The sequence below is a fragment of the Propithecus coquereli genome, unplaced genomic scaffold (genome assembly GCF_000956105.1).
Source record: "Propithecus coquereli isolate 6110/MARCELLA unplaced genomic scaffold, Pcoq_1.0 Scaffold76, whole genome shotgun sequence".
Lineage (NCBI taxonomy): Eukaryota > Metazoa > Chordata > Mammalia > Primates > Indriidae > Propithecus > Propithecus coquereli.
Genome location: NW_012153729.1, coordinates 6,351,864 through 6,368,894, shown reverse-complemented (window position 1 = coordinate 6,368,894; position 17,031 = coordinate 6,351,864). Strand labels below are relative to the sequence as shown.

The 17,031-nt window shown below is 58.9% G+C and overlaps 1 protein-coding gene across 1 annotated transcript in view; it reads right to left on the bottom strand.

Annotated features, from left to right (window-relative positions):
* Positions 1-251: 251 nt before the first annotated feature.
* Positions 252-17,031, bottom strand: part of TTYH2 (tweety family member 2) — a 31,332-nt gene continuing 14,552 nt past the window's right edge. The window contains exons 4-14 of the mRNA XM_012662305.1: positions 15,536-15,756; positions 12,382-12,477; positions 11,861-11,933; positions 8,930-8,999; positions 8,596-8,651; positions 8,067-8,159; positions 7,718-7,810; positions 6,185-6,327; positions 5,302-5,487; positions 4,680-4,758; positions 252-409 (exon numbers count right to left, since the gene is read on the bottom strand). Coding sequence (XP_012517759.1) covers positions 329-409; positions 4,680-4,758; positions 5,302-5,487; positions 6,185-6,327; positions 7,718-7,810; positions 8,067-8,159; positions 8,596-8,651; positions 8,930-8,999; positions 11,861-11,933; positions 12,382-12,477; positions 15,536-15,756 — 1,191 coding nt within the window. The 3' untranslated portion in view covers positions 252-328. The remainder of the gene's footprint in view (positions 410-4,679; positions 4,759-5,301; positions 5,488-6,184; positions 6,328-7,717; positions 7,811-8,066; positions 8,160-8,595; positions 8,652-8,929; positions 9,000-11,860; positions 11,934-12,381; positions 12,478-15,535; positions 15,757-17,031) is intronic.

The window sequence follows — 17,031 nt, the reverse complement described above, 5'->3', positions numbered from 1 at the left end:
ACCTGACTCTGCCCCTCTTCCTTACCATACCCCTCCTGGTGAGGGTGGGGTGCCGGGGTAAGCCGAGCCAGGCAGCCAGCTTAGGGATGGCACCTCCGAGGCAGCCAAACACGGGGGGCGTTTCTGGGGTGGAGGGCAGGCAGAAAAGAGGCTGGCCCAAGTGGTGGGTCTTCTGCCCCCCTGGGGCTTTGGTTCGGAATCTCAGATGCCCTCTGCAGGAACCTGCCAGTCTCCAGATGCCTTTGGTTTCTATTAAAGAAACGCATCTTGTATTTGCATTAATTAAAAACCAAAATGGAAAACGGAGGCAGGAACCCCTGAAAGTCTGTTAGGCTGGAAACTCATTCCCGTAGTGCCTCAGGTGTTCATCCGCCACGGACAGGTAGGTGGCCCTCATGCTCGGAGAGTACTGCGGGCAGAAAGGAGAGCGGATGGTCAGAGCAGGGCCAGCCACGGTGCCCAGGTACTGAGTTATAACCATGTGGTGTCACCGGGCTGGGGGGAGCCTGGCGACGGCTCCAGCCCCATATCCATCCGGACCTCCAGCCTCAAACACAAAATGCACACACAGACCAGCCGTTCTCCCTCCACGGCGCCCACTGCAGGGCATACCCCCAGCACCCAGCCTGTCACCTCACACTGGGGACAGCAGTAGGATGTGCCAGTGCACAGAGGAGCCACCAGCAGCAAGCATGCCGAGGGCAGGGGCCCAGAGACTCAGAAGGCCAGGTCCACGTCCCAGCTGTGCAAATTACTCGCCCCGGGACCTTGGCTGAGGTACTCCAACCTCTCCTCGCCTCAGTATCCCCATCTGCAAAACGGACCTACGAGCACTCGGCTCTTACGTTGAAAGGGTGAAATGACATGAAGCAGGCAAGACCCTAACACAGAGGTTCTCAAACAAGGCTGTGCATCAGCAACACCTGGGGAGTCCAAAAACCCCGATGCCCAGGCCGTACCCGCCAGTGTGTATACATATTAAGGTAAAATGCACACAACATAAAACTAAGCATCATTAAAGTGCTACTAGTGTTGTTTAGAGCACTTTAGGCAGTTCCAGCGTGCAGCCAGTCAGAGCAGCAGCGACCCAGCACGAGTGCGTTCTCGGCAGAACTGTGGCTCCTGGGCAGCAGAGACAGGGCTTCTCACACTGTCCCCCGCGTACAAACCACCTAGGGACCTTGTCCATGGAAACAGATTCTGCATTTCTACAAGCTTCCCGATGCCGCTCGTTTCCTGGCCCCCAGGAAGTCTCACGGGTCCAGGCCATTCACAAATGCTCCCACCTGGGCTGGGCTGGGATGTGAGGCTTTTCCACCCCGTGGGTCTCAACCAGGGGTGGTTTTGCCTGCCAGGGACATTTGACAATGTCTGGAGGCATTCTGGTGGCCATCACTGGGGGTAGGGGGTGGGATGCTATTGGCTTCTCGTGGCAGAGGCCAGGGTGCTGCTAAACATCCTACCACGCAAGGACAGCCGGCGCAGAGAGAGATGCTGACAGTGAGGAAGTCTCAGAGCAGGGGGTCCCCAAGGCGGATTCCAGGCCAGCAGCATCGGCCTTCCCTGGGAGCAGGTTAGAAACACGAACTCCCGGGCCCCACCCCAGATTTTCCGAGTCAGAATCAGGGTGGGCCCAGCAGCCTGTGTTTTAACAAATCCCTCCTGATCCAGATGCACATGTGGGGACGAGATCCTCCTCCTTAAAGCAGTATTTCCCAACCTGGTTGACGATAAATTTGTTAAACTTAGAACCTCCCAGGCTCCTTCCCCAGGAGATTGTTTCTGTGAGTCAGTCCAGAGAGAATTCCCAGGGCTGGTATTTTTAACGATCGCCCTGGGTCATTTTTGCTCACTACATCTAGGAAACGGTGCCTGGAGGGATGGGAGGGAGGGATTCCTTGAAGGCAGAGCTCGGGGGAGACACATTTCCAGCGAGGGAACAGGCTGCACATCCAGGTCACCTAGTGAAATCCCCTGCCTGTCCCAGGGAGGGAGGATTTTATCCGAACCTCAAACTTGCTGAGCTTTTAGACCAGGCAGCCCGAGGGAGGGCGGGGGGCGGCGGCTGTGTTCTTTCTTGGGGCAGACACCCCACCCTCCTCTGCCAGCATCATTAGATGCCTCTTTAGGCAGTGGGGGCGGTGGAGGGTCTTCGAGGGGCAGGTTGAACTGGGTGGGGCCCAGCAGTCGAGTTTGCCAAAGCAATGAGGGTTTCTGGGCAGGTCTTAACTCCAGAGAAGGTTTATTCTGTCCTTGAGCCCTGCAAATAAGGTCAGTTCTTGATCTCTGCAAATGGCAGGAGGAGTGGCCTGGGTCTTTCAAAACAGAAGGTAATCCCCAAATCATTTTTATTTGGCATCGAAATGCACTGAGTAATTCTATTTTCACAGCAGCAGATTTCTCCTAATTATGTTCTGCTTAGATTAATATTAAAGTCAGTCTGCATTCCTGGGGCCACAGTAGCTGGTGGGTGGAAAAGGATCCCAGGAAGCTTCTGTTAGTGAGAAGCCAGGCTGGGATTTAACAGGTGCTCACTCTGGGCGCGGGCTCCCACCAGCCCACTCGCCCTTCCCGAGGACCCCAGAAAGAAAGAACAAGCTGAGGTTGCAGCTGTGTGTTTGCAGACTGCTGAGAAGAACAGCACCAAGGTGGGGTCACCGGAGGGAGAAACAGGGTAGTGGTTTGGGCAGGATTTCTGGTGGGTAGAGGCCAGGGAAGCCGCTAAACATCCTATAGTGCACAGGACCTGTGGACATTTGGGGCCAGCCTTCTCTTCGTGGCAGGCGGCTGTCCTGTGCACTGTAGGATGCTCAGTGGGTGTCCCTGGCTGAGCCTGCTGGATGCCAGAAGAACCCACTCCCCCTCCCTGGTCCCCAAGTGTGGTGATCAGAATGTCTCCAAATGTTCCCTGGGGGCAAAACTGCCCTGTCCAGGCCCACTGCTCTAAGGTGTGGTTCAAATGCCACCTACCCACAGCACCTTCTTGGATTTCCCCAGAGCAGTGGGGACAGTTCCTCCCTGCTGGCCCCAAGGCACCTGTGGCATATTTTACAGGCAGCTTTCGTGAGCACCCCCTCCTACAGATTAGACGCTTCCTGAAGACAGGGACTGGTTCTGGCCCTGGGATTCCCACTGAGCACCGGGATGGGGAAGCCGACTCCCCGGCAACCTGCAAGTGTGCGTGCACTTCCTGGGTCCTCGGGGCCCAGTGCTTCTATTTCACGGTTGGATGTCTCCTTCCCAACCACCGGATGGAACAGTGAGATGCCCCGCCGGCCGAGTGAAGGCAGACACCTGCCTCAAGAACTCTTCTGCCCACCCCAATTGCAGACTTCTGACCGTGTCCCCTGGCCCTTTCTTATAAATGCCACAGCTCTGTACTGAAGGTGAGATGGAACTGTTCCTGGCAGTGGAAGGAGGGGTAAGAAATTAACCAGCTACTGTCCTAAAGCACTTACTGTGCGCTTCACGCACGCACTCCAACCACCGATTCCTCTGATGCTCAGATCACCTATGACAGAGGATGTGCTATTATTACATCCCCACTATACAGATGGGGAAACCGAGGCACAGAGTGACAAAGTACTTGTCCAAGGTCACAGAGGCCGTAAGCAATGAGCTGGGAATGGTGTCAGGGCGTTTGGCATCGGAGTCTGTGTCCTTGCACCTGAATGGTCTACCGTCTCTATCTGCAGCTCTGTCTCAGCCAGCATTGCCGTTTGTGACCTTCAGATACTGCTCTGGGATAAGAAAGGTCTTTTCTCCTCAACTTGTCACCCCTCACCCTTGGGCCCCAGCCCTGAGGCTGCATCTCCGGTACCCTGGCTGGAGGTGGCAGGGTGGGCAAGGGGCACAGTCCTAGGGATACTGGGAGCTGAGCAGGACTGAGGAAGGCTGTGTCTTGTATCAGCCATCCTAGACACGACACCACGGCCAACCCGCCCTCCACCCCAGGGCTGTGCGGAGGCCGAGGGTTAAGGGTAAACACAAATCTAAAAAGGAAAAAAATTCCCTTAATTTTCTCAGGTGCAAAAAAGGGAAAGGGACCTCCCTCTCTTCTTGGAGTACTTCCTGTAGAAAACTTATCATTGTAAATAATCTGTCCTTTTGAGACGCACGTAAACCTCTTTAAAGGCTAAACAAGCCTCTTGCCTGTCTTACAATCCAAGGATGGTTTCTTCAGGGTCTGGGGGCCACCTCTCGGAAATGCAAACATCAAGTCAGACAGCACCATCCCCAACAGTGACAGTTCACTCAGGGGCTGGCTCCAAGTTGTGATGCCCTGATAGTCGTGGAAATACGGGAAGTTTTGTTTTCCTTCTGGATAAAGGTAATTAGCTAACAAGGATGGCCAACTAATTACGGGTGGATTTAGGGTGGACGAGTGTGACAAATGGTGCTGTCAAGCCCTGTCGCCGGAGGACAGGTATGCAGTGGGGCGTGTCTCATGCCTGCCCGGCTGCAGGAAAGGGTACGGTTTCTTTCCGTCTTTGCAATCTCCTTAGTGGACCGCCTGTGACAGCCAGGACGGTCTGGTTTTATGCTTATTCAATAATAAAACTGTTTCATTCTTTTCTACCTTTGTGGAGAGGATTCACTGGGTTGGCTGGAGGTTTTGTCTTGAATTATCTCCCCAAGAAGGGCCAAAGCAGGGACTTCGCTGTGGAAGCCCACATTACCGTAGGCGGAGGGGAGCCTCTCCCGATGAGCGGCACGTTCTCGTAGCGTGGGTTCCCACCAAAAAGCATGGCTTGGTTCCTGCAGGGCAGAGAGGAGAGCTCAGGAGGGGACGGAATAGGGGGTGCAGGCTTAATTCTGCCAGGAGGGGCCCACGAGTGCATGCGGGAGTCGGGGAACCTGGGGGTGGGGGCATGGAGACGGACCACAGACAGAGGGGAGGGCGTGTGGGTGGAAGGCATGTGAAGGGGCACTCTGGGAGGCTGGGGACAAGCAGCAGATGGGCGACAGGTGCCGGGAGTGGTGTGGCCCACAGACATGCAGCTTCTCTGGCCAAGGACCCGTTCCGTGGGCTGTGGCCAAAGGCTGCTGCAGCCTGACACCTACGGTGGGTTCTTTCCAGCACATGTGGGTGTGGAGGGGTGACTCGATACTCCCTGGGGGCCTTCCCTCCAGGCATCCCGTGGCTGCAGTGGGGACCACAGGTGGCCTTTGATGCCTTCTCCCCACACCTGGCTCTGGGGACCTAAATATGCTGTCTGCAGACCCAGCTCCCCTCCAGGGCTAGGGGGAGCTGTCTGCCCAGCCCGGATGTGTGTGGGGCCCCGGGAGCGTCTGCCGTACATGTACTCAGAGACGGGGGCGTTGGAGATCGTCTGGGCCGGGGGCTGCAGGCTGGTCTGGCTGCCCAGGCCGCTGCTGTAGCTGCAGAAGCTGCGAAGCTGCCCCCTTGGGGGGTTGTGGGCTGCGATGCGCCGTGCTTGTGGGTTAAAGGGGTCCTCATCGTCGATGTCGTCATAGTCTCTGTTTCTATGAATAGAACGACAGGTAGAATTGGCCCAGCCATGAGGGCTGAGAGGCTCCCAGGCAGGTGGTCCTGTTCTGCTTCCCAGTCTTTCCTCCCAGACTCTCTGGCCACGTGTGTCTCCTTGAGATTCCTCTAAATCACGGTCCTCGGCCCTGCCTCGCCCCATTCCCAACTTCATGGTCACCTCTTCCAGGCAGTCCACCATGCTGACTGCATGCATGCGGGTCCTCCCTACCCTGCTTCCTCTTGCCTCATCTGCTCAGGAGGTGTCGAAACACCACCTTGCCCTGTCTATCTCCTCAATGAGCCCGTGGTTCCCTAATGACAGTGACACAATTCATCCTTCTTGGTATTCCCTGGGGCACCCCTCCCAGCACCAAAATCTGTCATCATTGCATGTTGCAAAGTCCTGCTGAGGAAGAGAAGAGAAGCAAGGGACGCCAGCCTGTGGCATGAGGGCTGTCACTACCTCGGCCCCAGCTTCTGCCCTAGGGCTCCCTTTGGGGGTTTTCTTTGGGGGGGTCTGTCTGGACTCCTGGGAAAGTGTCTATAGATGTCCAGCCAGCCTGCTGGGGCTGAATGCCTGGGCCCTCTGCGGCCCTTCTCCGTTGCAGGCTATTGGTGCTCAGCGATCACAGGGCAGAGCCTCCCGTCTGCTCGCGCGGGAAGGCCCCGGCCTGCAGGAGGCCTCCTGCCTACCTGGTGGTAAAGTGCTTCCAGGCCTGTGGCCCCGCGCAGATCATGGTGGAGAAAGCGAAGGCCGCCAGGAGGGAGAAGAGGCCGAGGTAGAGCAAGCCCTCGAGGCCGTCGTAGCAGATGCCGGCGAGGGCGTCCAGGTAGTCCTGGAGGAGGAGGAGGAGGAGGAATTCGCAGTTGGAGAGCGAATGGGGGCAAAGCCTGGGTCTGAGCTCTTCTCTGGAAGTCCCCTTTCCCTAGCCGGGACCCAGGGCCTCCTAGCACCTGCCCCCACATCCCAAGCACCCCGTACTGCCACTCAGGGTCCATGCTCTGGAGCCTCACACCCTGGGGCTTCTTGGGTTCATTCTGCAAACATTTGCTGAGCACCTACTGTGTGCCAGGCACTGAATGGCTGGCTCTGAACAAGATAGATAAGGTTACGGGGTGCAGGGAGCCAGAGACAGGTGGCAGGTAAGCTGAAGCCAGATGGCAAGAAAGAGAACGAGAAGACAGGCCAGCAGGAGAAGGGGCCAGAGGGCGCAGGTCACGCTGGGCCTCGCAGGGCAGGAGAGGAGTCTGGACTTTACCATAAGGGTCAGGAAGACATCGGAGGGGTCAGGAAAGGAAGGGACATGATCTGATTCGTTTTTTAAAAGGACCGCACTGGCTGCTGGGTGTGAAAGGTCACGGGTGGCAAGGGGGCAGGAGAAAGTGGGAGGAGGAGCAGGACCGGCCAGTGGGAGCCGCCGTGGAGATAGAAACAGTTGGATTCACGATGCATCTGACCACGCAGCTGCTAGGACCCGCCGAGGGATCAGATGTGGAGGGAGCGGGAGAGGACACAGGCGGTCCCCTGTTCCCGGCTCTGAAGTCAGACTACCAGGATCCAAACCCAGTCTGGACTTGCTGCCTCTGGGCTCTTCAGTGGGCCCCTTTGTAGAGATACCCGTATACACACGCACACATATGCATGTTCATCCATCCATCCACAACACACGTATGTGTGTGTGGTTTAGTCCCCTTATATGTAAAACTTCCCATGAAATAACACGCATTTCACAGTAGAACTGTGAGGACCAAATGACACATTGGATATAAAGTGCACAGAACAGGGCCAAGCATGGCGCTGGCAGCCACGATCCTCCTTACGACTATTCGCTCTAAAGCCGCAGGGACGCGAAAGCTGTGGACACGCACTGCCCGCTGCTTGGGGGCAGGGCGCTCACGTATTCCCATGTGTTCCCTGCATCGTCGTGTCTGTCTGATGCTCCAAGTGCCTGAAAGGATGACCCTGGCAATGGGACCGGGACATCAGGTAGTGAGATGGGTACACCAGATAGCCGGGAGTCTGGACAATGGGGAATGGCCTCCCTCATGTTGGTCAGGGTCCCCCAACACTCATGTTCCTGATCACTGGTCGCCTTTACTGAGGCTCCTTGTGCCAGCCACTGGAGAGAAGCCAGAAGCCAGGCACAGCTTCAGCCCTGCTCCTGGGTCTGAGGGGAGCCCAGGCTGTCACCCTCCCGCACTCCCACGCCCCAGGGCGCCCGGCACCTTGTGCAGCCCCCGGCAGTCCAGCATGGCTGTCAGCTGGTGGAGGCTGGACTCCGACGAGTTCAACAGGAGCTGGACTCCGAGCAGATCTTTCTGGAGCAGGGAGAGAAAGAGGCAGAGCATGAGCCTCGGGGGGCAGGCGGGCAGCTAAAACCACAGCAGCAGCTGTGCAGAGGCCTTTGGCGCCCAAGGGAGCGGCCCAGCCGCTGGGGGAGGGGGTGCAGAGAGCCGGCAAGCTCTCCGCAGCCTGGCCCTGGGGCAGGGGCCGTGGCCGGAGAAAGGGCTGTTAGGGTTCGTCTGAGGCCCCCCCGTCTTCCTGCACAGATGCCGTGGGAGGCGGCCGCCTTACCTCTGCGGTGGGGAAGAGGGACACGGCGAACTGCAGCAGCCCCGAGACCTGGATCTGCATGGTGGTCAGCGAGCGCTGGAAGACGGTCAGCGTCTGGGCCGGGAGAGACACAGCCCGCCATGAGGCTCCACCTCCCAGGAGCCCAGCGGCGACTGCGAGGCCGGCGCTCCTGTCCCCCAGCTGGCTGCAACTGCACAGGCGCATCCTGACCATGGACCTTCTCGCCTGCAGGAAGCCTCCCCCTCCCTCCGGCTTCTTGAGCTCTACACAGTCCTCTCGCTTCTTGCTGCCCAGATGTGGTCCTCCGGCCAGCAGCATCGGCCTTGCCTGGGAGCTTGAGAGAAATGCAGAGTCTCGGCCCCACCCCAGACCGTGCACAGCATCTGCATGTGAGCCAGCTCCCCGGTGATGTGCACACACGTTAACACGTGAAAACCACCAATCTACGCACTGACCGAGAGCGTGTTCCCCTTCGGGGAAGTGGCTAAGGAGCAAGGGCAGGGCGAGGGTGGGTCTGAGTGGGCCGTACCTGCTGGAAGGGGCTGCTTCCACGCTGACTGCAATACAGGTAGTAGCGGGTCACCTCTGCAAGGCAGTGGCACTGGTGTCAGGCAGCTCGCAAACGGCCAGACCCCCTCCCATCCTCGAGCCCAAGCCTGGCCTTCCGCCCCATCCCGGAGCTCCCAAAGGAGGCGGTTTCTAGGAAATGGCCCAAAGGACCAGCTGGGCCTGAAATCATGGGTGGGGTGGGGCTGGGTGACTACAGGACTGAAAGAGGTAAGTAGAGGCACAGTCTGGCTGGCCACGTGAGCCCGGCCCGAGCACACAGAGCTGCTCCAACAGCAGAGGCCCAAGGGCGTTACCTGTGCTGATGTGGCCCTGCGTGACGTTCAGGACGAAGGTGTCAGGGGCTGCGCAGAAGTCACTGGTGCCCTGAGTTGGGGAGAGACAGGAGAAGGGGAGGAAAGTGTGACACCGGGGCCCTGGGAGGAGCCGGGCCCCTGGTGCTCACTCTCAGGTGGCAGAGGACAGAGTCGGAAGCAGCCTCCTGAGTCCGCATGCGGACTCTGCCCCTTCCCGGCCTGGTTACCGTGGGCCAGTTACTGATTCTTTCTGTGCCCCAGTTTCCTCGTCTGTACCGTGGAGATACTGCTATGTACCTTATGGACTAACGTACAGTGTTCAGAAAAGTGATGGGGACAGAGAGCATGTCAACTATTACTCTTATTCCTAAGTGCCTCTTGTGGGACAGACCCTCAGGGGCGGTGAGCCTGGGGCCCGGGGCAGCTGTGGGCTGTTTGCTGGGCTGTGCATGGCCTCGTTTGCTTGTTTCTGTTTTATCTTTTGTTTTGCTGTTAGCAGGGCCGCTCGCTCTGCTGTCAGGCTACGAAGGCTGCCCCAACTTTCTCTCTAAAGAATGAGGCTAGTGCCGAATCCACCCATGGCTCCAGAGGCCGCACTCCTACCCTTTGACTCAGGGGGGCTGGCCTGGCTGTCCCTTGGTGGCTGAATTCCCCTGGAGCACTTCCTCCAAGGTGCTCTGTGGCCAAAGCACCTGCTCATTGAATCCTCTTCCTCCCCTTCCTCCTCCTTGGTGTCTCCTCCCCTCCCCGCCTGGGCTGTACTGCTGGGAGGTGGCTGACTCAACCCCTCCCTGCGGCCACAGCTAGATCCTGCCCCCCCTTCCCCTGCTGCCTTCACGTCTGGGCAGGGACCCGGTTGTCAGGGCTGGGAGGGGGCCCTGGGTCCCACCACTGGAGGACATCGCCCCTCTACTGCCCCCTGGCTAACCACAGCCACTGGGTGGGCCCTGTGTGCTGTTACCATGGGTGACCCTGGCCAGCCCCCTGTACCCTAGAAGCTGACATCCAGCCAGGACTCCCATCCTGCCCGCTCCCCGTGTCTGTACGCGTCTCTGAGTCCATATGAAGCGTGCTGGAAGCTTCTGTGGCTCAGACTCATGACCACACGGGGTGGCCACGGGGCCTGACGGCCCAAAGCTCTGCCCTCCAAGCCACGCCTACCCTCCTCTCTCTGCATCCCCCAGAACAGATCTCAGGGGCAGTGCTCGGTCCTCTTGGAGGCCCTTACAGGAAGGGCAAGAAGGGGTGGCCTTGTCAGTCCTCTGGCCTCAGAGCAGGGTGGCATTGGGAGGCCACACAAAAGCTCTCCACAATCACCCTGCCAGCCTGCCGATGCGCTCCCCTCGGCTGCTCCCGCCTCCTATTGAAATGCAGCAGCCTCTCCAGCCCTGTCAAAGGCCCATTCAGCTCTCCCCACAGCCCCTCTCTCACCAGGGCCTGACTGAAGGAATTAGGGAAATGGCCTTTCTGTGCAGTTCCCTGCATTCCAGGGCACCCAGCTGGGAGACTAAATCGCCTCTGCTTTCTGTGCACAATGAAGCTGGGACGGAGCCCCTCCCCCAGGGCGGCTCAGGCACAAGGTGGTGCAAGCTGGAGGCCACCACGGCCTCCAGAAGGCAGAGGCTGCCCAGGGAGCAAGGCTGAGCTTCCCGGTGCTTGCACTTGGCTGCAGAGGAGATGCTGCCAGCCAGGCACCTCCGGCCGGCAGTGGCGCAACTTACAGCCCTCCCAGCTCCCGATGCCATCGGGATGCTTTGGGGCATGACGGGCCCTCCTGCCCTGCTCTTCTCTCTCCCAGGCTTTGGTCCGTGGCCACTGCCCGGGGGTGGGGCAGAGACAGGAGAAGCCACCTCCTCTCCCTCTGCACGAGCCTCTGCCAGAAGCTGCAGTGCCAAGCAGCACCAGGGGCCATTCATTCATTCTGAGGGCATCATGGAGGCAAACTGCCCAGTCCAGAGCCACTGGCCAGCCCCAAGTCACTGGGCAAGGCATGAGTTTGGTTAGGGGCTTCTGTTCCGAGCCCCCATCTCTTAATCCCTCAGGCTGCTGAGTCAGAACAGATGCAGATCACGATTAGTCTGTGCCCCTGAATCGGCGAGGGGTTCCTTGAAACCCCCTGGTCGGTCGTGCGCTCCTGCCGCACGTGCACGTGGACACACACACACACACACACACACACTGCATGCACCTCCACCGTCCTGACTCCCGTGGGGCTGCAGTGACCCGCCTACAAGTCTTGCTCCTAAAGGCTGGGACGAGCTCAACAGCAAACACCACGTCCTCCGGCTTCTGCAGCCACAGCCTCGGCTTCTGCAGCCACAGCCTCTGGCGCCAGGGAGCGGCGCACAGCAGACCGTCAGCTGAGTGAACAAAGAGCTTCTACACACAGCTTAACGCAGTGTTAGGTCTATTGAAGACCAGATACACCTACAAAAAAGCCCTCCACTTTTTTTTCACGTTTTGGGGCCCCACATCCAGAAACATACACCACGTGCGCTTCAGACTGTCCCAAGGTCCTGGGACGGGAGGAAGGAAGCCCAAGGCCACATCCTACACACCCAGGGCCTGGGAGCTGGCCAGGGGTGTGCTTCTGAAGCTGGGGGCTCCTCTAGCCTGATCCCTGCCAGGCCTGTCAGCTCTTCACACCCAGAGAGAAGCCACCTGGTCACCACACATGCCTGGGTAAGCGGTGGCGTCTTATCTATCTTGGTGCCGACCTTGGGCAAGCCCCTGCCCTTCTCTGGGCCTGTTTCCCTGCCTGTGAGGCTGCGGGGCTGGTCCACACGACCCAAACCCCTTTGGTTCTGAGATGCTGGGATTCTAGGTCAGGGGCTGTGACTGGAAGCTGGCTCTGCCTGGGGGCTCTGGACAGGACACATCACCAGACTGTCCTGGACAAACCACCACCACCCACGGCCCCCGCCAACTCACCACCGCTGCAGCAGCGTCCGCGGCCAGGGACGCCCAGCTGAGGAACAGGCTCAGCACCCCACAGCACAGCATCCTAGGGAGAGGCAGACGCTGCTGGAGTCCCGGGCAAAGGCTGGCAGGCGTCCCCCCGTGATGGCTGCCACCCCACCAACCCCCAGCGCTCTCTTCCCGGCCCCCATCCTGCCCTTCCCGGCCCCAGCCCTTGCAGCGGTTCTGAAGGCAGCCTCGGTCCCTGCCCTGACGTCGCCTGCCGGCTGCCGGGAGAGGCTGTGGAGCCTGCCGCCGGGAGCTGGCGACACCGGGCACGACTGGGGGCTCTGACGCTTGGGCCCAGGTTTCTCCAGCTGCTCAACAGGGAAGCACAAGGGCCCGGTGCCTGCTTGGTGACCAGATGGTGAGTCGGTGGCTGCTGTCTCCCCTCGGCTGGCTGCTGCCCCCCACTCTGGCCTGGCCAGGCCCGCTCTCTCTCCGACGCTGGCACCTTGCCCAGCTGTCCCGCGCCCACAGGCAGGGCTACTCACGAGACCAGGAGGCACTTGGAGCGCTTGGCCAGTCCCAGGCAGGCGATGAGGCAGATGACCAGGTCCAGGATGAAGAGCAGGAGGTAGGAGAGCCACCTGGGTGGGGGACGGGGATGGTCAGGGCAGCAGGGAGAACTCCCTGCCTGCCGCCCACCTGGGAGGCCCACGTAGCAGCCCCCAGGCTGACCTGACCCTTCATGTCAACAAGCTGCCCAGAGCCAGCAAGCACCCCGCGTGCATGGCTGAAGGACTCTGCCGGGGCTCTGGGACTACACCCCAAGTCTGCCTGGATAAAGCCGTCGCCTCCCACCCCCTGCATCAACCTCATGGCCGAGTGTCTGAACGAGCACTGTGTGCTAGAACTTTCTGCAGTGGTGAACTATTCTAAATCTGTCCTGTCCACTCTATCTGCCACCACCCACAAGTGGCTACCGAGAACTTGAAATGTGGCTTGTGCCACTCAGGAAATGAGTTTTTGACTTTATTGTTAACTAGATTTAAACAGCCACACGTGGCTAGTAGCTTTCTCCTGACGCAAGAGCCACGTGAATGTGCTGAGCATCCTTCCCAGCAGTGGTTTTCTCCTGCACTGACACCACAGAGGGCCAGCAGGAGTCGGGGGTGTGGGTAGGGAGGGGGTGCGGCCGGCAGAGAGTGACATAGAGGCTCCAAGTGGGGGGGCAGGGGTGGCAGAGGGAGTGAGCTGGAGGCCCCTTTGCCAAGTGAGGTTCCTTCTGACTTTGTGAATCCAGGGGACTAATCAAAGTCCTTGACCCCCGCACAGAGCAGGGGCAGCACGCAGTAGGTCTCTGGGTTCCCAGGAATGGGGTCGGGGACTTTGGGGAACGGGCAGAGCCCACCCTCCACTTGCTGGAGGCCACCAAGGAGCCAGTTTTCCTAGACTCAGAGCTAGAAGGAAGGTCGGGAATCATCTAGTTTAGTATCCCATTCTACAGATTAGAAAACAGAGGACCATCGTGGGGAGAGCCTGGTGCAGGAATTCCAGACTGTCCACCTCGACCCTTCCCACAGGGGACACAGCCAGCCACGGGGAACCTCTTCGAACACTGGCTGCATGTTTCAAATCTAAAGATTCCTGGTTACTGCCCAGCCCTGCTCCGTCCGTCAGCAGGAAATCCAATTAGGGCTGCTTCCAACCCGCTGTCCGCAGTGTGATCCGAGCACTTTCTCTGCGTCCAGGTCTCATGTCGTAGGGCTTCCTGGAAACTGCTTCTCTAGGCGGATGCGTCTTCCCGGAGGAGCTGGGCGGGGGCTGGTGGGGGCTGGCGGGTGTTTCTAACCCAGAACTCGGCTCTCCCACTCCCCCACCTCCTCCCCATCCCGCCTGCTCCCGCGTGAAGGCCTCTCGGAGAGCAGCCTCTCGCTCTCACTTCCCCCAGTACTTGGCCAGCCCTCGTGCAAAAGTGCTCAGAAATATTTGCTCAGCTGATGGCTCTGCTCAAGAACCACCCCAAAAGCAAAGACGGGGAGCCCTCCAGAGGAGCTGGGCAGAGGCTGGGTAGCAGCCCGGGTGAGGGGGCCGGTCACAGGGAAGGCAGAGCCGTGAGTTCTCAGGAGACAGGTGCAACCTGGACTAGACCTTTCCTGCCTCTACCTAAATAAGGGGTGGGAGCTGGGGGTCACGGGGACCCCCCCAATAACCCACACTGAAACAGCAGCTGTGCAGGCACCACCATCCTTCCCCTACTTTTAATGAAATCATTAACAATGAGCCCCTTTTGATATGTCAACGCTGACTTATTTCATCAATGTCATTGTCGCAATGCCCACGTGAGGCCCTTAAATGTGCAGGGCCCTACGCTAGGTGTACAGGGAGGGAAGAGCAAGGTGGAAATGGACTCCTTTGTGCCCCACCCCAGTGCCACCCAGACATAAAGATTCTGAGGGCTCAGGCAAGGAATGGCCCACGTGTCACAGGACTCATCAGAGACCACTGTTTGGGCCACAAGAGGTCACAGGCAGTTCTCAGAGTTGGCAGTTTCTTTCTGTCCCTTGGGAGGAGGCACTTTTGCTCCTAAGTATCTACCTGCTGGAGAGTTAGACCAAGGTCCTCTCCAATCCAGAGTGTCCGTGACACTACGGAAATGCAGGGGCTGGACAGGCCGGGGAGGCAGGGGACGGGGAGTGCCGTCCAGAGCCAGGGACGTCACAAGCGCCCCTCGCTGGGGCCCTGCCGTCTCCTACTCTGGGGAAGGGGAGAGGGCCCTGGACTCTGTCCAGCAGTGACCTCCTGGGGTGGGGCTTTACGACACAGGGGGACAAATCCAGAAAACCAGAGTAAGTCGTGCACTGTTGGGCTAAAGGCTCTGAGCTTTGTCGATGCCTTGGAGAGGAGCCAGCAAATCGGGGTGGGGGGCCTGTCCAGAGAGCTGACACTTGTTCTGCATGACTCAAGGACCCACGCCGCCCTCAAGCCTGCTCCATGCTAGGCGACGGCCCCTGGGAGGACGATGACCTGCACTTCACAAATGGCTTCTCTCAACTGGGAGTCACCCAAAGGCTGAACTCTGGTCCTCGGCTCTCCCCAGAGTGACCTTCGCTAGACCCTGCACCTGGAGGGAGGGCAGCTGTCTCTGTGCCCAGTGCCTCCACCTGGGATGGGCACAGGGGAGATGTGAAAGGATCCCAAAGGCTACGATGTAGGGATGAGGATGAGCCTGTGCACCTGAGTGAGGGTGGGGAGGGTGAGGGCGATGCCTCTGCATACGGAGGCTGGGGCACGCTGGGGAGCTGCGAAGCTGCCATCAGGGGAGGCTCCACGCAAAGAGGCCACCACCTCCCCAGCCCCCTGCACCCCTGTGGCTTAGTGTGTAGGTCCAGGGGAGCCTGCTTCATAGGTCCTGGTGGGTGAGGAACCTATAAACCATGTGGCTTCACCCAGTACCAGCCACGGAGCATGCCGGTCTGGGAGGAGCACCCCACACATGCTGGAGGCCAGGTCCAGCCTCCAGCGCCGCGACTGTGGGCACACTGGCTCCTGTCTGTCAGGATGGCTATTCTGCATGCCCACCACTCGGCCCCTGCAAGCTCCATTGTCTTCCTGATGCTGGCTGATGGCTTCTTAAGACACATCTCTGCCCAGGCCCCAAATGCAGGTTTGGAGGAGGGAGCCAGGCAGCCCCGCCGCCCTCACCTGTAGTACTCCACGTAGGCAGTCTGGTCGGACAGCTCGGTCAGCTCTGTGGTGGCCTCCCTCCACACGGGCAGTCCTGAGAGCTGGACAACGATGTTGTCTGCCATCTGCTGCACGAACTTCAGAGTCTGCATGTAATCCCCCCGGGCAGCAAAGATCTCACTGAGCCGGGCCAGGTGCTGCTCTAGGTCCACCTTCATCTTCTGGGTGGTTCCAGAAACCTAGGGAGGGGCGGGAGCGGGGGGGGGGGGGCTTGTGAGTCTGGCCCTTGGGTGGGAGAAAGCCAGGGAGGTAAAGTTCCTGATTCTTATTGTGGGGGAGGAGATCTTTGCAGCAGCGAGAGGCGGCTTGCCCAGGCTTGAACGGACACACCACGCCGCCCCCGCCCTGAGGATCTCATGAGCCCACGGCCCCAGAGGAAGGACCAAAGGCAAAGGCCCCAGTACCCACCGAGCCCTCGTGTCCCTCAAGCCAGGGGACAGGCTCTGACCTGGCCTCAACCAGGACCCAGGCTTCAAGACCCAGTGCCTTCCAATAAAGAGAGGCCCATATGGGAAAACCAACAAAATAATCGATTTTCCTTGAAGATTCTCTTCAAACTTTGACAGTTTGTATTGCGAACTCTCTTTTAGAGAAATAAAATGTTAAATGGAAGAGTTCCTATGTTGCTGTCTTGGCCTCTTATGCCCTTAACAGGGTTTCTAGCTCTCCTACAAGAGCAAGGTTTTGTTGTTGGACCTGCGTGCAGGTAGAACCATCGGACTTGGCGAAAACAAAACAGTCCCAATCCTGTCTCCAAAGAGCCTGGACACAAGGCAGGAGGAAACCAGTGGCTTCTCTGTGTGTTCATGTGTCCTCCCTGGATGTTTGTCCTACTGGGTGGGCAGCCAGGCTCCTGTCCCTTGGCTGGGCCACAAGGGCCTGAGGTTGAGCAGACCCCGAAGGAAGCACCTGTCTGTGTGAAGGTGGAAATGGAAGGACGACGCTGTGATCATCCCTGTTGGCTTCCAGAGGGCACAGGGAGACCTGGTACTGGCAGGGGCTTTCTGACAGCCGGGCGTGCCCGCAGGGCCTGGGGGTGCAGCCTGGCAGCTCCGAGCGCGCGGAGCCTGCGTGCTGGCAGCCAGGGGAAGAAGGGCTTTGTTGTTCTGAAACCGTCAGCTGAACCAAGAAGCACAGCTGGCTGGGAGAGGGCAGAGTGTGCTAATCCTCATCCGGCAGCCTGCAGCTCCCGCAGGTCTGGGAGGCAAAAACAACACGCGAGAAGGGGCAGAAGCGTCGGCAAGCAGGGCGATCAGATACCACTCCCGGTGGCAAACTGGCCGCATTGTGGGGACTTAACGTCAACCGTGTGGCCTTTTACATCCGCATGACACTGGGAGTTCCTGGTTCTAGGAAAGAGAATAGCTCTTTGTTTCATTTTGTTTTGTTTTCACAATGTCAGTGGCTTGTTCCGTTTTCGGGCTTATGTTTGGTTCCTTCGAGCTGGTGAAGGG